The sequence below is a fragment of the Mobula hypostoma genome, chromosome 1, assembly GCF_963921235.1.
Source record: "Mobula hypostoma chromosome 1, sMobHyp1.1, whole genome shotgun sequence".
NCBI classification, from domain to species: Eukaryota; Metazoa; Chordata; class Chondrichthyes; order Myliobatiformes; family Myliobatidae; genus Mobula; species Mobula hypostoma.
The window spans coordinates 155,039,706-155,065,559 of NC_086097.1; the positions used below are offsets into that span (position 1 = coordinate 155,039,706).

The 25,854-nt window shown below is 40.8% G+C and overlaps 1 protein-coding gene across 1 annotated transcript in view; it reads right to left on the reverse strand.

The window, feature by feature from the left end:
• col22a1 (collagen, type XXII, alpha 1) overlaps positions 1-23,376 on the reverse strand; it is a 328,136-nt gene extending 304,760 nt beyond the window's left edge. Inside the window, exons 1-2 of the mRNA XM_063048837.1 lie at positions 23,271-23,376; positions 8,843-8,966 (exon numbers count right to left, since the gene is read on the reverse strand). Of these exons, the coding sequence (XP_062904907.1) occupies positions 8,843-8,930 (88 nt within the window). The 5' untranslated portion in view covers positions 8,931-8,966; positions 23,271-23,376. The remainder of the gene's footprint in view (positions 1-8,842; positions 8,967-23,270) is intronic.
• Between the last annotated feature and the right edge of the window lie 2,478 nt (positions 23,377-25,854).

A 25,854-nucleotide genomic window follows, 5' to 3' on the forward strand; every position in this document is an offset into this window, starting at 1 on the left:
CTCCACCTCTGATCCTCCGATGATTACTGGCTCATGGACTTCTGGTTTCCCTCTTCTGAAGTCTACTATCAATTCCTTGGTCATATTGATATTGAGTGAGAGGTTGTTGGTATTACACCACTTAGCCAAATTTTCATTCTCCCTCCTGTATGCAGATTCATCACCATCTTTGACACAGCCCATAACAGTGGAGTCATCATCAAACATACTGTATATGGTGTTGGAGCTGTACTTAGCCACACAGTCTGGGTTAAAACGAGTAGAGCAGGGGGCTATGTGTACATCCCTGTGGTGCTCCTGCGCTGATGGAGATTGTGAAGGAGATATTTTTGCAAATCCAAACTGAGTGGGGCCTACAAGTGAGGAAATCCAGGATCCAATTGCACAAGGGGGTATTGAGGCCTATGTCTTAGAGTTTACTGATTAGTTTTGAGGAGATGATGGTGTTAAATGCTGAGCTGTAATTGATAAAGAACATCCTGATATATGCACCTTTGCTGTCCAGATGTTCCAGGGTGGTGTGAAAAGCCAACGAGCTGGCATCTATTGTAGACCTGTTGCTTCGATAGGCGAATTGGAGTGGATCCAAGTTGCCATTCAGACAAGAGCTTCAACACCAGCATCTCAAGTCACTTCATCACTGTGGATGTAAGTGTCACTAGGCAACAGGTGTTTAGACAGGTTACTACACCCTTCGTGGGCACAGGTACAATTGAAGCCTGCTTGATGCAGGTGGGTACCACACACTACAGGAGCAAGAGATTGAATACACAGCCAGCGGGTTGGCACAGGTTTTCGGTGTTCAGCCAGGTACTCCATCCGGACCAGCTGCTTTCCTTGGATTCACTCTCTTGAAGGCAATGCACGTCATCCTCAGATAAGGAGACCAAAGGATCTTTGGGAGACATGGGTGTACGCGATGGTTGCTCCCTGTTCTGGAGGTCAAAGCAAGCATAGAGGCATCGGGTTCATCTGGAAGCAAAGCTCTGTTGTCCCCTATGTCACAAGTTTTAACTTTGTAGGAGGCTATGGCATTCGAACCCTGCCACGGTTGTCGAGCTTCCCTCGTTGACTCCAGTCCACTCCAGAATCTCCACTTTGCGAAAGAGATGGCTTTCCGGAGATCATACCTGCACCTCTTGTGGCATTCTTGATCTCCAGAGCTGAATGCCTCTGATTTGGATCTCAGCAGGTTCCGGATTTCATTGTTTATCCAGGGCTTCTGACTGGGGAAAACTGTGAATGATTCTGTGGGGAATACATTCATCCACAGCTGTTTTAATAAAGCCTGTTATGACCCCGGTGTACTCATTCAGGTCCTCAGATTAGTTCTTGAACAAGGCCCAGTCCAGTGACTCAAGGTAATCCTGAAACCATCCTCCACCTCCTACAACCACCTCTTGGTTGTCTTGATCTCTGGAGCCTTGCTCTTTAGGCTCTGTCTGTATACAGGTAGCAGGAATACAGCCAAATGATCCAACTTACCAAAATGGGGTCTCAGGAAGGAACAATAAGCATTCCTTGTTGTGGTGTAGCAGTGGTCTAGTGTGTTGGGACTTCTGGTGCAACAGGTTATGTGCTGGTGATAACTGGGCAGAGTTTTCTTCAGACAGACCTGGTTAAAGTCAACAACTATAATTTGAAATGCATTGGGATGAGCTGTTTCTTGTTTACAGACAACATTGTGCAGTTTTATGGGAGTGCTTGCTTATAATTAGCTACTGGTGCTATATAAATTGTGGTCAGGATCACAGATGAAAGCTCCTGAAGCAAATAGAATGGTCTACATTTAATCATCAGTTGATCGAGTCAGGGGAACAAGAAGTTGATGTAACCCCAACGTCCGTACACCTATGAGAATTGACATAAAAGCATAGGCTGCCACCTCTTTCCCTATCAGAGATCACAGTATGATCTATTCTGAGAATCGTAAAACATTCCAGTCATATCCCTTCATCTGGTGTATCCACACTTAACCAAGTTTCAGTACAACAAACAATTGAGATCTAACTCATCTGTCACTGATACAGCAGCCTAGCTCTGAGATAGTCAATCTTATTTTCCAGTGACTGTACATTCACCTCATTTCTCTATGCTTCACAGACAAGAGGAAATCTGCAGATGCTGGAAATCCAAGCGACACAGACAATGTGATGGAGGAACTGCCAACATCTATGGAAAAGAGTACAGTCGATGTTTCGGGCCAAGACCTTTCTACACTTCAGCATGGTTTGAATTCTGCCCCTCCTACCGTGTTGTCAGCCATGGCATTGACTCTTAAATGTGCTGCACTTAACTACTCTGCATTTAACCATCGATCATTGTCATAATTTCATTGTCTGTTGTTAAGAGGAAACTTATGTGGGCAGATTGCAGCAAAAGTAGTTCAAAAGGAGTATATTTAAGAGGAAAACTGATTCAATCTCCTACAGCCCACAGAGAGTTGTCAATGTACACCAGCACCATCTTTCAATCCATCTCTCAATCCATGTTTTTGGCCAAACCTTGGCACATTGGTCCTCTCATTACACAAGCTGATAAGTATTCTAATTGAATAGATAAGGCATTACTTAGATGAATTGAATTTTTCCCACTTTTTCTGAACAAGATATCCTTTGCAGTTTTCCAAGTATTTGGGTAGACGCCAGTGTTGCAACTGAATTTGAATTGCTTAGGCTGGAGATACGGTGATTTTTGTACATGGTTTTCAGCACTGCATTTGGGATGTTTCTGGTTCCATACCCCTTGGAGTACTCAATGGTCTTAGCCATTTGTTAACAGCAAATGGCTAAGATCACTGAATACACCAAAGTGATGGTGGGGATTTCAGAAGGAAGGGAAAAAAGATTTTCCACTTGTACTGAAAATGGCTGTCTAAACATTACTCTTGCCTGTATGCTGGGCCTTGCTACGGTTTAGGATGGGGATAATTTTTCAGAATTTCTAAATCGTCCCAAATCCAACAGGATTTCTATACCCAAACAAGAGAAAATCTGCAGAGCTGGAAATCCAAGCAACACACACAAAATTCTGGAGGAACTCAGCAGACCAGACAGCATCTATGGAAAAGAGTAAACACACAATGTTTTGGGCTGAGACCTGATGAGGGTCTCAGCCTGAAACATCAACTGTTTACTCTTTTCCATAGATGCTGTCTGGCCTGCTGAGTTCCTCCAGAATCTTGCATGTGTTGCTAAGATTTCTATATCTCAGGACTCTGTTTTATTTTCCCATTTTCATTGCTCCTCCATTGGTGGCTGTGTCTTAATCTGCCTAGGTTGGATTTCAGAAAATTGCTTCTGAAATCTTTTTTTTAAACTTCCTGCCTCTCGTTTCTCCTTGAGGTTATTTCTCGAAACCAGTACTAATATCACCTTTTAAAATTATCTTGAAATGCTTTAGCTTGTTAAAAGTGCTATATAAATGCAGGTTCTTGTTCTGCATTCAATTATACATGAAAATAATTTTATCTGGCTTATTCAGCCCAAAATTTGTACAGTTACACATTTTTTCTTTGTTGATTATTACAAATAATAAATGAGATAATTAATTCCTGTGGTTGCAAAATCCAGGCCTTAAGGGGAAAGAGGCCAGCAGTTGTACAGTAAGTCCAGTTGGGCCCAGCAAAGGGTTGGTGATAAAGTGGCCAAACCTTGGAATCCTGAGCAAAGCCTCCAGTGGAGCCATATTGGAGGAGACAATGAATTGAATGTGGAGATTGAAAGTTTGGAAAGAAAATTGAAGGCTAGGGATTTAGCAAGGCCCAAGACTAATTGTTTGTTTAATGTTGAAAAGGTTTTAGAGCAAAGGGTAAATTTGTTTATCATTGTTGCATAAACCAAGTTACAGCGAAAAGCTTGTTTGCATACCACTCATCCAGATCAATTTATTACAACAGTGTATTGTGGTAGTGCAAGGTAAAACAAATGAATGCAGAATAAAGTGTTGATGGGAGAGATCAGTGATTGCTAAAGCACCTGGAGGAGGAATCATTAGTTTAATCTTAGAGGCCAGTGAAGAAATTGTGAAGGCCCTTGTAGAGATATTTGCTTTGACATTAGCCACTGGAAAGCTTGAGAGGACTGGATGGAGGCTAATGTTGTTCTATTGTTCAAGAAAAGTACCAAGGACAGGTCAAGATCTACAGGCTGGTGAGCCTAACTTTAGTTGTAGAGAAGTTACTGGAGGGAATTTTGAGGTCAATATCAATCAACACTTGGATACTTAAGGTCTAAATATGAATAGTTTTGCATAGTTTTGTACATGAAAGGTCATAACTGACAAACCTTTTGGAGTTTCTTAAAGTGGTACCTAGGGATATAAATATAGGTAGGGCAGAAGATGTTATTTATATGGACTTTAGTAAGGTCTTTGTCCAGGTCCAAGTGGCAGGCAGATCTGAATAATTAGGTTGTTGGGATTCAAGGGGATCTAGTGAAGTGGATTCATAATTGGCTCAATGATAAGAAGCAGTACGTGATTGTTGCAGGTCATTTCTCCAGCTGGAGGCCTGTGACGAGTGGGGTGCCCCAGGGGCAGTGTTGTGTCCTCTGTTATTTGTTATTTATGTAAATGTTTTGGACATGATTGTACATGATACAATTACCAGCTTGCTAAATTAAGGGGTCTTGTTCATAGGGACGCAGACTACAATGAATTACAAAGAAAACATGATCAGTTTTGAAGGTGGACTGAGGAATAGCTAATGGATTTCAATTCTGATAGGTGTAAGTAGATGCATTTTGCACCAATTCCATTTTACACCAATCAAGATATGTTATGCTTATAGTCATCTGTGAGTTTAAAAACAGTAGCTTTTCTTCTATGAGTTATGAATAGTGGACAGCTGGTAAAGGTAGAATTTACAGCTCGTTCCAATCTCCCATGATAATACGGCCTGCTAAACCTTTTCCAAGGAAATTAATTAAGGGTCAACCATACTGCTGAATGGCTGGATCACAGTCATAGAATTATATTGAATAAAAGCAGGAAGTACAACACAGGACAAATTGTACAGTACAGAAACAGGCATTTCAGTCCACCATGATGCAACACTTAACTAATCCTGTTGTCCCCAAACATGATCCATATTCCTCTATTCCCTGTCTGTTCATGACTTTGTGCAAATATCTGTAAAACACTGATATCAAATCTGCTTCAAACACCTCTCCAGAAAAGTATTCCAGGCATCTGCAATTCCCTACACAGAAAACTTGCCTCATACATCTCCTTTCAACTTTCCCAATCTAATCTGAAATCTATTTTCTCAAGTATTTATACTTCTCCTCTGGGGAAAAGACTCCAACTACCTTTCCCATCTGTGCCTCTCATCATTTTATGTACTTCTGTTAGGCCACCCCTCAGCCTTTGATGCTCGAGAAAGCATAATCTAAGTTCATCGACCTCTCCTTATATCCTTATAAATAATACACTCCAATCCAGGCAACATTCCGGTGACCTCTTCTGAACCCTTTCCAAAGCTTCCATATCCTTTCTGTAGTGTAATGATCAGAATTTCACACAATACTCCCAAATGTACAGAGTTGCAACAGGACTTTCCAGGAATAGCAACTTGCTGGAGAAATAGTGAATCAGGTGAGTTTCTTGGATATAAACCTTTCACTGTGAAGGATCTCTGCTTTTGGCTATAGAGGTACTTTTTTTTATTCTGGACACAATGCACAATGTAAACTCCAACTTTACAGTAGAAATCTTAAACATTGTAACAGTGAAATCTATTACACCCTGAATCTTTCAGAAGTCTGCAATACTGATATATCCTGCTAAATCCTTTGGCTTTAACGGAAGGAGATGGGCACACCTCCTTGAGCAGAAACATTAATAATGTTGTTTAATTAGCAAATTGCTGCTAATTGTTCCACACTGTAAATAGTTCTAACCTCAGCATTAAACTGGCTGAATGACAGGGCCAGCAGACTGATTGTCTCCCACTTCAGTTATTCGGGTTTAATCCTGGCCTCAGGTGCTGTCTGTATGAAGCATGTACATTCTCCCTGTGATTGTGTGGATTCCTCTGGTTGCTCCAGTTTACTGCCACATCCCTTAAATGTGTGGATTGTTTTTGTAAACTGCCCCTAATGTGCAAGTGAGCGGTAGTATCTGAGGCAAATTGATGGGAATGTGGAGAAAATAGAATGGAATTAGTGTAGGATTAATGTAAATGGGAGCTTGGTGATTGGCATGCATTCAATCGGCCTCTTTTCATGTTGTTCGACTCTGATTTTTGTGTCTTTATTACTATCCCCCACTGCTGATTTCATAATGTCTCCATACTGACCATGTTCTATTCCTTTTATAACCTTTCTGTAACTGGATAGTTAAACTATACATAAATTGCTAACGACAGCTTAACTCAGCATAACTGTCTAAATTAATTATTTGCTTTTAAATTTCTACAGAGATAAAACTAATAACGCAGCTTGTCTTTTCTATGATTTCCTTTGCTTTGGCTACCTAATATCATTATTCTGCATCTGCTAAGTTCTCTCTGTTCCTTTCAATTCAGACTATTTATGGTGCATTCCTTTCCTTATTTTTAACTTGCAAGATGTATTGCTTTACAACTGGGACACTACAACGACAATTTTGATGTCTGGTCTTGAGGAAACAAGACCACAAGCAATGAACCACAACTATTGCTCCCAACCACACTATAAACTTAGCCTAATTTAAGAAAGGACAATATTTATTTTGTGCCCTTCATGATTTCAGGATGCGGAAAGACCTTCATAGACAATTAAGTACCTATTAAGGTTTCTGTAACACTACTGAATTAGCTATATCATATTCTCACAAACCGAGAAAGGAATGGATAATTTATTTTGATAAGGATGGAAGATAAGTGGAAGCTAAAGATTGGGCAGCATGTAGGGTAGCTGGCACTTCTTTGTTTCTTTTTTAATCTTTTTATTAGTTTTCAAGTTCATAAACATAATAACAATAGTGATACAAAGAGACTGGAATTACATTATTGGTAATAAACATATACAAGAGAAACTACAAATAGTACAAGTGTAATAGACTTTCAAACTCTTGAGATAATTAATCATGAAGAAAAAAGTAAAAAGAAAAGGATATCACAAAGAAAACCCCTAAAAAACAAAAAAACTAAGAAAAAGAACTAAATTACTAGACCCAAAAAAAACAAACAGAACAAAACAAGACTGAACCAATGTATTAGATCGAATACATTCATTAATGTCGTCAACTCTGCTGCTCTATTCATATATTCTAAATTAATAAAAAGGATTTGGAAAAGGTCAGCTGGCACTTCTTCCAGTGCCTGTGATTAGTAATTAAGGTTCAATTCCCACCACTGCCTGTAAGAAGTTTGTACATTCTCCCTGTGATTGTGTGGATTTCCTTTGGGTGCTGCAGCTTCCACCTACGTGCCAAAGAGGTCCGGGTTAAAGTTAGGGAGTTGTGGGCATGCTATGTTGATCCTAAAAACATGGCGGCACTAGGAATTCTGCAGATGCTGGAAATTCAAGCAACACACATCAAAGTTGCTGGTGAACACAGCAGGCCAGGCAGCATCTCTAGTGCCTGGCCTGCTGCATTCACCAGCAACTTTGATGGTGACACTTGCAGGCTGCACAGCTCAATCCTCACTGATTTCATTTGATGCATAACAATGTATTTTACTATGTGTTTCAATGCACATGTGACAAATAAAGCTAATCTTTAAATAACAGTTATTACATTAGTTGGTGAATTCCTTTGTTTTCTTCAAGTAGTATGACAAAGATCCTTTTAAATCACCAGAAAGTGTCTCGGGGAAGGTGATAAGGTGGTTCAATTCTGAAGGATTTGCAGGAACAGAGGGATACCTGGGTGTATGTATGTATAACCAAGTGTGAATCTTCGGCTTCACAGAGGCGAAACACAAATCAAGTTATGGTGAAACTTTATACAATGATGACTTGACCACACCAGTGACTTGCAACCAGTTCTTGTAATCATATGGACAAGGTTTGGAAAGGATTTGCTGAAATTATTCCGTGAGTGAGGAAGCAACATTGCAAGGAAAGATTGGAAAAGTTGTGATAGCTGTCCTTAGAATAGCTAAAATCGGAAGAGGAGATTTTGAATGAGCTGTTCAAAATAATGACGTGCAGACAGAGAGAAAATATTTCCATTCAAAAACCAAAGATTATAGTTTATGTTAATTGGCAAACAAACCAATTTTAGCATAAGGCAAAAGGATTTTATACAGTGATAGTTACCATACTGAAGCATTTCCTGGTAGAATTGTGGAGGCAGTGGTATTTCAAGTACAGCTTTGGATATGAAGGCTGCAGTAAGCTACACAAGAATTGCTCTATGTTTATTCATAATATCTGGGCACCCATATTTGGTGACAGGACAGTGTGATCATTCGAAGTCCCTCACTAAAGATCTACCATCGCTGCAGACTTCATAGTTTGGATAAGAGGAACAGTGAGGAGGTCAGTGAAACTAACTCACACAATAGATAGGGCAGTAAAAAAGGAGAATATAACAAATGAGCCTAGATAGGTGCTGATAATAAAGAGGGCAATGTGGAAACTTGGGAAACTTTAGACATAGGCATTTTTATAATCACCAGCATTTGTTGGGACAGAATAACAGTTAAAAATTGAATTCAGTTGGTATTTAAAATGCAGAGCAAAACAATGAGGAAATGAACAAAGAGATCACACTAAGTTTTAAACAGAATGAAGTTGCTCCATTCTGTAATTTCTACACCTCCATGGACAACTGAGCCAAAGGCTACTTGGAATTAAAATGATTTTAATCATATCTGACCAGACGTACTTTTAGTAAACAACTGGTACCATACCTGCTCGCTCTGCGATCGTCTCCTCTCCAAACCATAATGACAGAACTATGACGAAATATAAAGCTCGAGACATAGCTCGAAGCACCATCTCTTCTTCTTAGTAAGAAGTATTAGGACATTTAACCTGTGGCAAAATAAAAGAAGATTAATTGTTAAGTCATACAATGGTTCTGGATTGCTATTAAACAAGCAAAAGTCCAACCAGATGTCTTCCTGCAAGTTCCTACTCTTCTGTAAACCACAATTATACATTTTGATGCTTGAGCTACTAGAAAGCTTAAAATTCCTATTATAACTATCTTTTTTTTCCATTTTGCATCAATTTGCTGAAGAATTAAGCTATATCTTTTATTTATTTATTGAGATACAGCATGAAATGGGCTCTTCCAGCCCTTCAAGTGACACAGCCCAGCAACCCCTTAACCCTAGCTGAATGATGGGACAATTTACAATGAACAATTAACCTACCAACCGGTACATCTGTGGTTTGTGGCAGGAAAATGAAGCAACCAGAGAAAACACACACATTCCATGGGGAGGACGTGCAGACAGATGACACTGGAATTGAACTACAATGCCCTAAGCTGTAATAACCACTATGCTACCATGGTCCTTATTCCCTGGAAGAAGAGAAACACAGAGATTTTTTCCTCAACAAGACCAAATCATATGACTTGGGACAGTGATCACACATGCAGCGATAAACACTTCCATCCTTTTAGCTAAACTGGTAAACAGATCAAAGTTAATATTGGAATGTATAATCATTTAAAAAATGCTTTATATACTTAGCAGGTCAAGCAGCTCTCACAGAGCTAGAATCAGTGCTTATATTTTAGACCAATAACTTTTTGTTAGGGCTGTAAATAGTTGGAAGAAAAGGCTTTAAAATGCAGAGAAGGTAGAGGAGAGAAGGAACAATTTGAATGAGTGAACGAAAGGAGAGATTAAATAACAAAATGTGTGATACTGCAAGGTAATGAAGGCCTAAAGAAGGTACAATTGAAGAATCATTATCTAACAATGCCAAAGAAAGGCTAAATGCTGAAAAATCTCTTTGAAATGATTTGATCCCCAGACAAGGTCCCTGTAGCCATATTAACTTCATGGTGTACTGGAACTATGCGGCCAAACTGTTTGCATGCGGCCAGTAGGCCTTAGAACATTCCACCCCAGGTCCCCCATATGGATTAAGCTACCATGGCCTTTCCACTCTCTTCAGATGTTTGTGATGATCAAGATATTTTGGCTAATCGATGAAAATCCTGAAATTATACATTTAAAATACCCCTTTTCATGGAAATTAATTGAAATGCTAATATTACGTTTAAAATAGAAGACAAAATCAAGTCTACTTATCTTTTTAATGATGCTATTGGATCTTTTACTTCCAGCTAAAAGAACGGGCAGAAATTTGGTTTAAACCTCATCCTAAACATGGAAGTTTTCATGAATACTGCAATGTAATTCAGCTGCAGAGATACGTTCATCTTCTGTGAGTAAGGTCTGAATGACCAACTCCCTGACCCAGAACTGCGATGGTATTCAGGTACGAAATTGTAAATTAGTCTGTGTAAAAATCTTAATAGATTTCTCTCCTAAATATTCAAACTACAGGTATATGGGCATGCCCAGATGAGAAATTGATTGCATAGATCAATCTGTTAGATCTTTTCTTCAGCCATTGTCATTTTGTTACTTCTGTATCAGATAACTTATTATTATTAAACAAACATGGTAATGCTCAAAGACTCAAATGGTTAATGTGGTTTCCAAGATAATGTAGATAATGGCTCCCACTCAACAACCAAAATAAAAAACAGGGTCTCTGATTATATACTACTGCAAAATTTATTTTTACTAGAAAGATTTCTTTAATAAGATGTTACAATATGTAGAGGGATTTGGAAGCTTGAAGAAAAAGATCAACCAACACTTGCTTCTCTAAGATCCTTCAAAAAGACCAACAACGTCTCACTAAAACTTTATGGCCCATTTTAGTGGAATAATTCAATAGGAATGAAAGTGGGTATTTTCTGAGGAAGTGCACTCCTTCTGTTTGTGCTGGTCTTTTATATGGTCATGGACTTTTCATTCCATGGTCCTTCTCACTTTGAGCAATCATGAGCCAGGGAGATGTTGGATTTTTTCGTGGCATTTGGATATATCATTGAACCTTTTTCTTTATCTTCCCAGTGATCTTTTCCAGAACTCAGAATAGATTGTTTTACGAGCTGCACAAAGGAACAGCATCACCCACCCAACAGAGCTGATTGAGTGAAATTAAGAATTCTATGTTGGGCTGTTGTCCTGGGAGAGGGCATTGATATTGGTTTTCTTACCCTTTTAGTGAAGAGCATTTTACTGACACCAGAAACATACAGCACAGTACAGACCCATCTGCTCATGATGTTGTGCCAATCTTTTAACCTACTCTAAGATCAACCTTCCCTCCTACACAGTCCATAATATTTCATTCTTCCTTCTTCAGTGTGCTATCTAATTCTCTTCAGTGTCAAAAATATATTAGCCTTTAACTCCATCCCTGGCAGTGCATTTCACACACTTAGCACTCACTGTGTTAAAAAAAACTCATTCATCTCCCCTAAGCTTTCCTCCAGTCATCTTATCATCTTATACACCTCTATCAAGTCACTCCTCATCCTCCATCGCTCCACAGAGAAAGGCCCCTGGTGATATTTCTCTAAAGTCCAAATTGTAGAAGAATATATGAGGGCAGGAATCACTGCTGCCCAGTAGCCATCATTAGAGCATTGGTTTTGAGATTTTGTTCTTCAAATACTCTTTTCTTCATTCAGCTAGTGGCTCTGCCAACTGCATTTAGTATAGAATATCTTCTGCATAACTTTCCAAGATGTATCTGGAACCAAATACATTACACTACATTTGATCAGACTAGGTTTTGTGCAGTTGGAGCATCATTTTGAAACCCTTGAATTCTGTTCCTCTGGATAAGATGACCACATCATTGACTGAGGTACAAACCTGACCCCCTGTTCTTCCTGTGTGGAGTTTGTACAGTATATTCGCCCTGTGACTGTGTGATTTCTCCTGGGTGATGCAGTTTTTCCCAATATCACAGGAACAACATGTTAGTAGGTTAATTTGTCGCAGTAAATTGCCCCTAGTCCAAGGAAGTGGCAGCGGAATTAGGGAAAGGGGCAAGTTGATGGGAATGTATGAGAGAATAAATTATAGAGAATCTGGGACCTCAGTTGTCTTGCATTCCATGCCACTTGACCGTAACCCTGATCTGTCAAGAACCACATGATAGCTACCATGCATCAGACGCCCCACATTAAACTAAGTGGTGCACAGGTGTCCTCCATTAAGGGATCCACCTGAACATCCCAGATTGGCCTCTACAGCCACCCTAGGACCTACCAATAGACAACCTCTTAAGAGAACATCGTACTCAGCTCAAGAGATTGCACTACTAGAGAAATAGGTGGAGGACTGGGATTGTTATCAAACCCAGTGAAAACTTGATGGCCCAAATAACCTCCTTCTACATCATGAAGAAATATATGAAATATGAGATAATAATTTCTTTCATTACTTATTGCATTAGTAGTGAGCAACCTACAGAGCCTGTAGGGAGCCTACAGGGAAGAAGTCATCACCCTAACACAGTGATGTCAAGAAAACAACCTCTCCCTCAATGTTGCAAAAACAAAGGAGCTGGTTGTGGACTACAGAAGGAATGGAGACAGGCTAACCCCTATTGTCATCAATGCAGTGGGGTTGAGAAGGTGACCAGCTTTAAGTTCTTCAGCATAGACATCACCAAGGATATTGGCTATTTGGTGAAAAAAGTACAACAGCACTTCTTTCACCTTGAAGAAGTTTGGCATAAGTTCCCAAATCCTAAGGACTTTGTACAAGGGCACAATTGAGAGCATCCTAACTGGTTGCATCACTGCCTGGTATGGAAACTGTACTTCCCTTAATCACAGAGCACTGCAGAGATTGGTGTGGACAGCCCAGCACATCTGTAGATGTAAACTTCCCACTTTTCAGGACATTTACAGAGACAGGTACATAAAAAGGGCCCATAGGATCATTGGGGACCTGAGTCACTCCAACCACAAACTGTTCCAGCTGCTACCATACATGAAATGATACTGCAGCATAAAAGCCAGGACCAACAGACTCTGAGACAGTTTTTACCAGCAGGCCATCAGACTGTTTAATTCATGCTGATACAGTTGTATTTCTATGCTATATTGATTATCCTGTTGTACATACTATTTATTACAAATTACTATAAATTGTATATTGCACATTTAGACAGAGACGTAACATAAGGATTTTTACTCATGTATGTGAAGGATGTAAGTAATAAATAAAGTCAATTCAATTCATTCATTCTTTCAACCATCAAAGCACCATGACTGCAACATTTCCCATGATAAATTGCATTGCTATTACTTACCTAATGTACTCCAACAAGACCAACAGCACTTCCCATCATTACTACATCAAAGGAAAATGGCATCAGGTGCATAGTAACATAACTCCTTGGAAAATCTCCTCCAGGCCACAGACTATCCTGACTTAGAAGTGTATTGTTGCTCATTCTCATCACTGACTTCACATTCTGGTTTGTTCCCTACCCAACCACATGGTAACAGTACCTTCATGGGAAGCACCACGCTAATCCAGGAAAACATTGCAGGTGTTAGCCACGGTAGCAACGTCCCATAAATGAATGAAAAAACACTTTATTCGTTTCAAAGCTGTCTATGCTGTTCAATGATATCTGAACATGCTGTCTTAAGTTTCATTGGGCCTCCAACACTGTTTTTCCAGACATGTTAAAGCAACATCGGAAACCAGGAAAGTGATGGACAGTCAGACTATCTGGTTTTCTGTACCTCATACTGGTGGAATCCAGTAACATTTGTAAACTCCCCTTTATATATATAGTATGGGTCTATGGTATGGCTAGAAGGCATAGGTCTGAGGTGAGATGAAGGTATTTAAAAAGGCATTTGAGAGGAAAGTTTTCTTGTACAGAGAGTAGTTGTTACCTTGAGTTCACTATAGGAAAAGGTGATGGAGTTCATATCTCCCTGAATATGGCAACAAAAGTTGAAAAGGTTGTAAAGAAGGCTTGTGGCATGCTTCCCTTCATCGATTGGGACACGGAGTACATACAGTCAGGAAGTCATTTTGCAGCTACCGTATATAATCCTTTGGTTAGACCACATGTGGAATATTGTTTGCAATTCTGGTCATCGATTACAGGAAGGATGTGGAGGCTTTGGAGATGGTACAGAGAAGGTTCACCAGGATTCTGTCTGGGTTACAGAGCCTTAGCTGTAAGGAGAAGTTATACAAACTTAGATTTCTTTCAGAACCTGAGGGTGGATCTGACAGAGGTTTATAAAATTATAAGAACCCTACATAAGAGATAGTCAGAAATGTCAAATACATGAGAAGATAGCTTTCAGGTTAGAGGGTGAAAGTTTAAAGGCAGTGTTGAGGGTAAGTTTTTTTTTACACAGAAAGTGGTAGATAGGGAAATGCACTGAAAGGGGTAGTGATGGAAGCAAACATTATAGTGAAATATAAGAGGCATTTTGGCACATAAATTTTCAGGGATGAAGCAACTCCCATTCATCTTAATGGAACGGTACCTTAGGAAGGCAAAATCCTTCATTAAGGACCCCCACCACCCAGAACATGCCTTTTTCTCACTGTTACTGTCGGGAAGGAGGTACAGAAGCCTGAAGGCCTACACTCAGCTATTCAGCCACAGCTTCTTCCCCTCTGCCATCCAATTTCTAAATGGACATTGAACTCATGAACACAATCTCACTACTTTTTTTATTTCTTTTTTTTGCACTACTTATTTTAAAATATAACCTATTTAAGATAAATATACACATATTTATTGTAATACAGTTTTTTTTTCTCTAATCTATTTATCATGTATTTCATTGTACTGCTGCCATAAATTTAACGAATTTCAGGACTAATGCCAGTGATATTAAACCTGATTCTGATTCATAGAGCAAGGCACCAGAAGTAAGAGCAACAACAAGGTAGTTGCAGAAGGCAGTGATTTGGGTTGGTGGGCTGGTCTATATTCAAGGAATCATCAATGATGATTCCTTGAACAGTGAGTGGCATCCAACTCTTCACTGATGATTGAGTTCATTTATGTGAAGTGAAGACTATTTTATATACCAAAGGAGTTCACTACAGTTGTGCTGGTAGCTGTATATATCCTCCGCACGCCACCCCCCACCCTGCTAACGCTGGTGAGGCACTGTGAGCTCTACGGCACCGTCAGTGACTTTCAAACCAGACACCCTGATGTTACCTTCATTGTCGCTAGCGATTTTAACCATTTAAATTTTTTTTTTTTAAAAGTCCTGATTAAATTCCACCAGCATGTTGCTTTTGCTACCACAGTTGAAAATACACGAGACCTGGTTTATACTAACCTGGCTGCTGATCAAGGGGGCCAAACCAGTTCTAAAAGTGGTGAAAACCTGGCCTGAGGGAGCAATCTCAGCACTGGAGGACTGCTTTGAGAGCACAAACTGGAGAATGTTCAGAGAGACTGCTACCTATGGCAGCCACATCAACATCAAGGAATATGTAGATTCTGTGACCAGCCACATAGAGAAATATAATGAGGATGTTACCATCAGGAAACACATCCGGCTGAGGGCAGATCAGAAGCCATTTCTTACTTCAGAGGTCCATGCATAGTTGAGGGATCGTGATGCTGCCTTCAGATTAGAGGATGTGACAGCTCTCTGGGAAGTAAGAACTGTGGTATCCCACTCCATCAGGAAGGCAAAATGGGAGCATTCTCAGAGAATATGCAACCACTTCTGTGATACCAAGGACACGATGTGCATGTGGCAGGATTCAGAGGTTTACAGACTCTAAGTCTACCCAGCGTGTCAGTGACCAGGATCCCTCACACCCCGAGAGGCTGAATGTCTTTCATACCTAGTGTGATGTGCAGAACAAAGTGCTGGTGAGGAAGGCACCCCTCCCCCCAGGGGAGCAGACACACCATCTGACTGAAGCTGTGAGGAAGCCCTTGGCCTGAGTCAACCCACACAAAGCTGCAGGGCCCGATAATATACCAGGTCAGGTTCTGAAAGGCTGCGCAGCCCAGCTAACTAAGGTTCTGATGGATATATTCAGCTTCTCTCTGGAACAGGCTTGCCCCTTTGTTTTTAAGGTGGCAACCAGTGCCAAAAAAGGTGACAGTAATTTGCCTAAATGGCTATCGTCTGGTGGCATTAACATCAACCATTATGAAATGCTTTGAGTGGCTGGTCATGGAGCTCATTACAGCCTTTTTCCTGGCTACATTGTACTCTTTCCAGTTTGCTTACTGCTCGAATTGATCCACCAACAATGCAATAGACTCTGCCCTCCACTCTGTCCTGTCCCACCTGTCCTGAAAGATAGGGTCTTGTATGCCAACCTGCAGCTTATAAACTTCAGTTTGGCATTCAACACCATCATACCTCAGAAAATGGTGAGAAAACTGTCCTCACTGAGTCTCAACACCTCCCTCTGCAACTGGATCCCCGATTTCTTAACAGAAAGGCCACAGTCAGTCTGTGTTGGGGCAGCAGCGGTTCTAGTCCTATTACGCTGAGCACAGGTGCTCTCCAGGGCTGCTTGTTCAGCCTGTTGCTGTTGACACTGTTGACACGTGACTGTGTCGCAGGATCCAGCTCAAACCGTGTCATCAAGTTTGCAGATGACACAACAGTGACTGGCTTCATCAACAGCAATGAGACAGAGGACAGCAAGGAAGTGGAGTGGCCGGTGGATTGGTGAGAGAAGAACGACCCAATTGTGAATGTGGAGAAGACCAAGGAAATCATTGTCGACTTCAGGAAGGTGCAGTTGACCCATTCCCTTCAGCGAATAAATAGCTCCTCCATAGAGAGAGTTAACCACACCAAGTTCCTGGGAGTTCACGTCACGGATGACCTCATCTGGTCCCTTATTATCACCTCCCTGAAAAGGAAGACACAGCAGCACCTGCAGCTCCTAAGCAGACTAAGGCAAGAGAGGCTCCCCCTCCCATATATTAACCACATTTTATCGGAACAGCATTTTGAGCGTCTTGACAAGTTGCATCTCCATCTGGTACGGGAGCAGCCAAGCATCAGACCAGAAGTCCCTACAAAGGACTGTAACAATGGCTGAGAGGATCACAGGGGCCTCCCTACCATCCAGCAGGGACATTTATCAAAAGTGTTGTATACGCAGGGCCCTTAGTATTATTAAGGTTCCCACCTATCCATCTACCCTCCTCTTTGACTTTCTACCACCGGGCAGGACAATCCGATGCATAAAAACAAGAACAGTCAGGATGGGAAACTTTCTTCCCTCAGGCCATTAGGCTTCTGACTCCTTGACACATTGCATTCAAAGTGTCACTTGTTAATCTGTTCTGTACTTTACAATATTTAATGTATGCACTTTAGTTTGTTTATTTATACGTAATTCATCCGTAGATTTTACCCGTGCTTCCATAAGTTATTGGGTGTTATGTGCGTTATGTGTACTACTGTGCTTTACACCCTGGTTCAAAGAGACATTGTCTCGTTTATACAGTATACCCGTATATAGTAAAATGACAATAAGTTTGACCTGACTTGACAAATACACCACAGTTGTCATTGACTTTATTAAAACACTTGTGGATGAGTGTGTCCCCACAAAATCATTCAGTCTTCCCCAATCAGAAGCTCTGGATGAACCATGAGAAGCACAACCTGTTATGGGCTTGGTCTATTGACCGAGTATAACATTAAAAATCCAGGTATGATCTCTGGAAAGCCAACTCGTGCAATGTGGCAATTCCAGACCAAACTTGAATCACAGAAGGATGCTCAATTTCTGCTATCACCTCCCTCAAAGTAAAACAAATGACATACTGTACGTGACAACAAGGTTTCATTCCCAGATGAGCTCAATGCCTTTTTGTTCGTTTTCACTGACAGAAAAAGTAAGACAACTTCATGATCTCCCACAACCCCTGAAGACCCTATGATTTCAGACTCTAAGGTCTATGGAAGAACATCCTTCAGGAGGATGAACCCAGTGAAAGCATCTGACCCAAACGGCGTACCTGGCTGAGTACTGAATAACCATGCTAATCGACTGGCCGTAGTGTTTTATCCTCTTGTTTCAGCACTCTGAAGTGCCCTTTGCTTCAATTTTTCTGGTGCCCAAAAGAACATGGTAACGTGCCTCAATGACTTTCATCTAATTATGTGAAGAAGTGCCTTGAGAAGTTGGTGATGAAATATATTAACTCGTGCCTAAGGAGTGACTTGGATCAGCTCCAATTTGCCTACATTCTGATGATGTATACATCAAGATGTTCTTTATTAACTGCAGCTCTGCATTCAACATTATCATCCTCCCTAATCCAATCAATAGACTCCAAATCCCAAGCCTCAATACCTCCTTGTGCAACTGGATCCGTGAGTTTCTCACTTGCAGACCTCGTCAATTTGGATTGGCGACCACATCTCCTCCACAATCTCTATCCGCACAGGTGCACCACAAAGCTGTGTGCTTAGCCCATGGCTTTACTTGCATTATACTTATGACTGTGAGGCTAAGTACAGGTCCAATACCATATTTATGTTTACACATGGGGCACCACTATTGTAGGATAAATCAAAGGTGGTGATGAATCAGCATGTAGGAGGGAGATTGAAAATCTGGCTGAAAGATGCCATAGCAACAACCTCTCACTCAATGTCAGCAAAACCAATGAACTGATTATTGGCTTCAGGAGGAGGAAACCAGAGGTCTATGAGCCAGTCCTGATTGGGGAATCACAGGTGGAGAGGGTCAGCAACTTTAATTTCCTCAGAGTTATAATTTCAGAGGATCTGTCCTGGATCCACCACACAAGTGCCATCACAAGGAAAGCATGGCAGCGCCTCTTCTTACTCAGAGGTTTGCAAAGATTCGGCATGTCATCTAAAACTTTGACAAACTTCTATAGATACTTGGTGGAGACAATACTGACAGGTTGCATCATGGACTGGTATGGAAACCCTCAGCCAGATCTTCAATCTCCCTCCTATCTGCTGATTCATCACCACCTTTGTTTCTGCTAATGACAGTTCAGGAAGTTATTAGCCCTCAACCATCAGGCTCCTGAATCAGAGAGGATAACTTCACTCATCCCAACACTGAAATGATTCTACAACCCATGGACTCACTTTCAGGAATTCCTCAACTTGTGTTCTCATTTATTAGTTATTTATTTATAATGTAATTAACCTCTCTCTCTGTTGGCTCTCAATGAGTTAGCTTTTACTGTGAATTCAACCGAACTGTAAAATAACTCTACAATGCCTGGGAATAACAATGAAAGATGTCATTTCCATTAAATGAACATGTCTAAGGTAAATGTGATTTCAGGCACACACAAACATAAAAGTCTGAATGTTCCTTCTAAGGGAAAACGAAGGCAGTTACTGTATGAACACTGACACACCCACATAGATTTACCATTCGCCAAGAAACTATAATTTACAGCAGTATAAACTTGTATAAAAATGTATAAAAATGTATTGACAAAGATTTTTAAGCTGTAACAAACAATAATACCATATAACACGAAATAAAGAAAATACCCATCATATATATAAATAATAGTCTATATTGTGCATGTAATCATTGGTGCTTATTGTTAGGTAATCAATCCAGTTTGCTTCACTTTGTTTAATCATGGTACTGAACCGGCTTTTTATTGAAGAACCCATCCCAGGGAAAAATTACTTACACAAGGTCCAAGAGAAAAAAACATCAAACTTTCTCCAAGGTCATGTGCTAACTAACTAAAAGTTAACTGTACATTCTCCAAAAGATCACTGTCAGCATAAGAGTTCTCCTGCAGTGGTCTCTGTCCTTCCAAGTAGGTCCTGTGAGCTTTTCAGCATGTTTCTCTGCTATATTCATTGCCTGTTTCCATTCTCCTTCTTTCTCCTTCTTCAATCTCACGTTCTCCCTGGAAAATGGCTTCCTGTTCTTTTGCCCGTGCTGCCTCTAGCATTTTCCCAAGGCAAATCCTAGTGGCTAATTCAACACCCCTAACTTATCAATCAACTGAACTTTTATTGTAAATAGCAAAAATGAAATACTTGATTGTATAATGGAATTAAAGGAACACCTACTGCATTTTGAGAAAATCTGCAGAAAATGAAATACCCAACAGCATAGCTGCATAAATAAAACAATGTTTTAAACTGGGGTATTACAATTATTATTTTGTTTATTTTTCTTATTGTATTTGCAAAATGTGCTGTTGTTTGCACATTGGTTGTTGGGTTGTTGGTCTGTCTTTGTGTGCAGCTTTTCTTTGATTACATTATTATTTTTACTGTGAATGCCCACAAGAAAAAGAGAGCGCATATAATAGAGCAAAAATTAGTGGAAGTTAGAGGTTTGGGAAGTTTATAAAACCAACAGAAGTCAGGTAAAAAAAGTCATAAAGAATGAACAGATGGAATACAAAAGGAAGCTACCCAATGTTATTAAAGAGGATACGAAAGTTTCTTTAGATACATAAAGTGTAAAAGAGAGACAAGAATGGATATTGGACTGCTGGAGAGAGGGACAAAGAAATGATGGACAAAAAGAATTTTGCATCTGTCTTCACTGTCGAAGACACAAGTAATATGGTGTAAGGGTCATGAATTATGTGAAGTTACCGTGACTAGAGAGAAAGCTCTTTGGAAACTGAAAGGTCTGGAGGTAGATAAGACACATGGACCAGACAATATACACACCAGGGTTTTGAAAGAGGTGGCTGAAGAGATTGTGGAGATATTAGTAATAATCTTTCAAAGATCACTCGATTCTGGAATAGTTCTGGAGGAAGGGAAAATTGCAAATGTCACTCCACTCTTTAAGAAGAAAGGAAATTATAGGCCAATTAGTCTGACCTCAGTGGTTAGGAAGATGGTGGTTGATTGTTAAGAATGTGGTTGGAGGTACATAGGAGCACATGATAAAGTAGACTGTAATTGGCATATATGTACGTTGATTATAAATTTACTCTGATCATATGGATCTCTTGCAAAGGTTCAAAGTTTCACAGGTTCATTTTATTATCAAAGTATATATGCAGGATACAACTCTGAGATTTGTCTTCTCCAGTTAACCATAAAATACAGAAAAAACATGGAAATTGTTGAGGACCCCTCCCGAACGAAAAGGATAAAGAAATAAAACTCACAAACCCAAACACCCCAACCTTTCCCTCACACAAAAACTAACAGATCACCCACCAGGACATGGCAGCTAAAACATCAAACTCCAAACCTTCCCAAACTTTCCCCTCGCACAAAAACTAACAGATCACCCACCCAGACACGGCAGCGAAAACATCACACTCCAAACCTCCAAGCTCCTTCCACACAAAAAATCAGCAACAACAACATCAAATGCCCAACCTCTCCCTCACCCAAAAAGAGTAACATCTCACCCATCTGCCAATCGGAAGCAAGAAAGAAAACACAGATTTAATTGAAGGAGAGGAATATAAGCAATAATCACATAATGGTCCACACCAATAATCACACGTCTCAGAATTTCAAAATTATCATCGAGGCAAGTAACAGCTTGAACCCGATCCTTCCGTGAGGTCTTCATCCATCAAGAAGGCATGATACAGCCTGCTGTGGGAAACGACCTCGAGCCCGACACGGCCTCCCGTAGGGAGCGACTTACAACCCAATGCAGCCCCCTGTGGGAAGCGACCCCCACCCCCGCCCCGGCATGACACTGCCTCTCATGGGGAGTGATCTGCAGCCCATTACGGCCTGCTGTGGGCCATGCAGGCAGATAGATTTAGTTTAATTTGTCATCATGGTGACAGCACACATCATGGGCAAAATAGACTGTTCCTGTGCCCTACTGTCCTATGCTCCATGAGTCCGAAATGATCACTACACTGAACAATTAGACAGGCACTTAAAAAGGCAGATCAGTAAAAGATTAGGGTGAAGTGTGGATCTATTATCCACAGAAGGATATGGATTCAGTAAAGGCATATGGGAGACGGACAGAAAAAAAAAAATCAGCATATATGCACTGGGCCAAAGATTCTTTTCTGTACAATTCTATCACTCTGAGATGCTAAGCAATGGAATATGCTGGATTCAGAATGAATATGAAAGTTAATTTAAAAGTAATGAAAATAACATTTAAAGCAGACTGACAAAGATTAGAACCTATTTAACAACCTTTTTAACAAGGTTGCACACTGAAATACAAATCTCGCCATCTCTTCACTGCCTGTGAGAGTTACAATGATTTGAAATTTTCCCCATTACGTTGTACCACCAAACTCTATCCAGGCTTTTGTAACAGCACTTTAACAACACCCTGGGAGCTAATCTGCACCATGACCACTCTGATATAACATAAAAGAACACATCCTTCAACATGCTTCGTTCACATTTACCTGAATTTGAAAAAAATACCATCTCCAACATCAGACCCAACATGTTGTAGAGTCATGAGGTAAGCCCTGAGTGATATACCATGACCTTTGACACAGGACCTTGCAGACAATTGAAGCAGAAGACGGGTTACTATAGAAACCGTCATTTGGGAACAGAAATGTTATCTTAATGAGGAATGACTATTCTTTCTAAGGTTATGTATGTTCTGCCTTTGACTTGCACTGACAACTGGGCACCCAAAAGAGAAAACTCTGCCTTCAGAAAGGCACTTGCAAGTGTTAAACCTACAAAAAAATAGATCCAGATCATTCTAAAAACAGCTTACAACATATTTTGACAGTCATATTGGCCTTTCAGTTAGATACAGCTAAAATAGCACTCTACAGTCTGTCGAGTTACTGGAGACAGTGACTCAAAGTGTCCTTGAGATTAACAGTAAACTTGGTGTCACAGCCATGAGGAATGAAATACTGCTTTCAACTGATGCTGACAATATTCTCTTCACAGAAGCTAACAGGTCACTGAGTAAGAAGAAACTTAATTCTAAACAGAATTCCTGAACTTTTACTGTATTGAGCATTCTCGATTCTCACAGGGAAATGTAACATTAGATCATGTGGGAATGTAAAGCAGAAATACTTAATTTAAAACAAATGGTTACACAAACAATACTATACAGTTACTGAAATACTTATTCAAAAAATAGACTTGTTGCACTCGATATTAAAAAAAATAAACCACCAACCTGTAAGGAAATCTCATTAAAAGAACATTCTTTGACACAAAGAATTTTAAAAATCGCTTCCGTTTCAGATTCTTACCCTGTAGCAGTTTCCTTTGGAAAGAAGTCTCCACATCAAGTTTTAATGATAACAAGGAAAAAAATTACAAATGAAAAGGAAATAAATAAACTACTGTACCCTATTTAATTTTGTTGAAGTTGCACTTCTTCCAGCACGAATCCAAACGGCAAAACTTCTCCAAGAGACCAGGTCGCACTCAGTTTTGTACATAAAAGGCAACAATCTGTGAAAAATGAATATTGCCTTTTCACTGTTTTATTTTCTTCCCTCACTAAACCCCTCATCTCTTGATCATTTTCAGTCCTACTAGAGAGGGGCAGTGTCAATGCATTAAGTTTCAGCGGCAGGGCATGGACTAACCAGACCGTCAGCCCATCCAATTATAGCAAACTTTAGAGTATTTTGGTCCATGTGTATCTGAAACCATCCCATATCTAATCCATTGAACAGAGAGTGCAATTACCCTCCTTAGTTTGTTAATGAGCTTGCTTCATTTCACTGCTTGCATCTTTTGAAGCTTAATAACATTTTAATGACATGTCAGCAATGGTTGGAAACTGTTAATTTAATTCAGAACTGACAATTTCTACAAGCGCTAATCTTGCCTTTGAACGACAATGCAGAGAAAATGTGCCACCTTGTGTTACAGGTTGAAAATTACAACAAAACTGATCTGGTTTGAGGAACATAGAACATATAAAATTACAGCACATTACAGGCCCTTTGGCCCACAGTATTGTGCCGACCATGTAACCTACTCTAGAAACTGCCTATAATTTCCCTTGGGCACAGCCCTCAGTTTTTCTAAGCTCCATGTACCCATCTAAGAGGCTCTTAAAACACCCTATTGTATCCACTTCCACCACTGCCACCAGCAGTGCATTCCAAGCACCCACCACTCTTTGTGTGAAAAACTTAACCCTGACATCCCCTCTGTACCCATTTCCAGGCACCTTAAAACTATGCCCCCTCGTGTTAGCCATTGCAGCCCTGGAAAAAAGCTTCTGGCTATCCACATGATCAATACTCCAGAAGGAGGTGATGGGCAGGGAGGGAGATAAGGTGAGAGAGGGAAAAGGGAATGGGGAATGCTGAAGGGGGTGGGGGTGGCATTACCAGAAAGTCAAGAAATTAATGTTCATGCCATAATGTTGGAGACTACCCAGACAGAATATAAGGTGTTGCTCCTCCTACCTGAGTGTGGCTTCATCGCAACAGTAGAAGAGTCCATGGACTGACATGTCAGAATGGGAATGGGAAGTGGATTTAAAAGGGGCTTCCACTGGGAGATCCTGCTTTTTCTGGCAGACAGAGCATAAGTGCTAGGCGAAGCAGTCTCCCAATCAACATCAGGTCTCACCAATATACAGGGGACCCCACTGGGATCACTGAATACAATAGATGACCCCAACAGACTTACAGGTGAAGTGTTGCCTCACCTGGAAGGACTGTTTGGGGCCCTGAATGGTAGTTAGGGAGAAGGTGAATTGGCAGGGGTGGCACTTGTTCCGTTTGCAAGCTAGTGCAAATCAGTAGAGTGGGACGAATGGACAAGGGAGTCACGTAGGGACCGATCCCTACGGAAAGCAGAAAGTGGGGGGAGGGACAGATGTGTTTGCTGGTGGGATCCCATTGGAAATGGCGGAATTTAAGGAGCATTATATACTGGTGGGGTGGTAGGTGAGGACAAGAGGAACCATATAACTAGTGGGGTGACGGGAGGATGGGGTGAGGGCAGATGTGCACGAAATGGAAGAGATGTGGTTGAGGGTAGCATTAATGGTGGAGGAAGGGATGCCCTTTCATTGAAGAAGGAGAACCTCTCCTTCGTTCTGGAATGAAAAGCCTCATCCTGAGAGCAGATACAGCAGAGATGGAGAACTGAGAGAAGGGGGTGGCAAGTAACAGGGTGGGAAGAGGTATAGTTGATGAAGTTGACGAGCTCCATGTGGGTGCAGGAGGCAGCAGCGACGCAGTCATCAATGTAACGAAGGAAAAATTGGGGAGTGACACCAGTGTAGGTTTGGAACATAGACTGTTCCACATAGCCGACAAAAAGGCAGCTTAGCCAAGATCCACAAGAGTATCCATGGCTACACCTTTTATTTAAAGGAAGTGGGAGGAGCCAAAGAAAAAATTATTGAGAGTGAGGACCAGATCTGCCAGACAGAGGAGAGAGGTGAAGGGGAACTGGTTGGGTCTGGTGTCCAGAAAGAAGCAGAGAGCATTGAGGCTTTCTTGCTGAGGGATGGAGGTGAATAGGGTCTGGACATCCATAGTGCAAATGAGATGACCAGGGCCAAGAAACCTGAAGTCATTGAAAAGATCAAGAGCGTGTTAAGTGTCACAGATGTAGGTAAGAAGGGGCTGAACTAGGGGGAATAAAACAGTCAAGGTATGCAGATATAAGTTCATGGGGGCCAGAACAATCCGAAACAATGGGTCTACCTGCACAGGCAGGATTATAGATCTTGCGAAAGAGGAAAAAACGGGAGGTGCAGTGTAAGGAAGCTATGAGGTTGTTGGTAGTGGATAGGAGATCCCCAAAGTTAATAAGGCCAGTGTGTCACGGTCCCGACTGTTAATTCCCCATTTTCTCCTAATTTCCTTTGATTGTGTGACGTTCTCGACCATTAATTCCCCATTTTCTCCTAATTCCCTCTGATGGCGGCACACCTGGTTCTCAACAAGACCTGCAGCA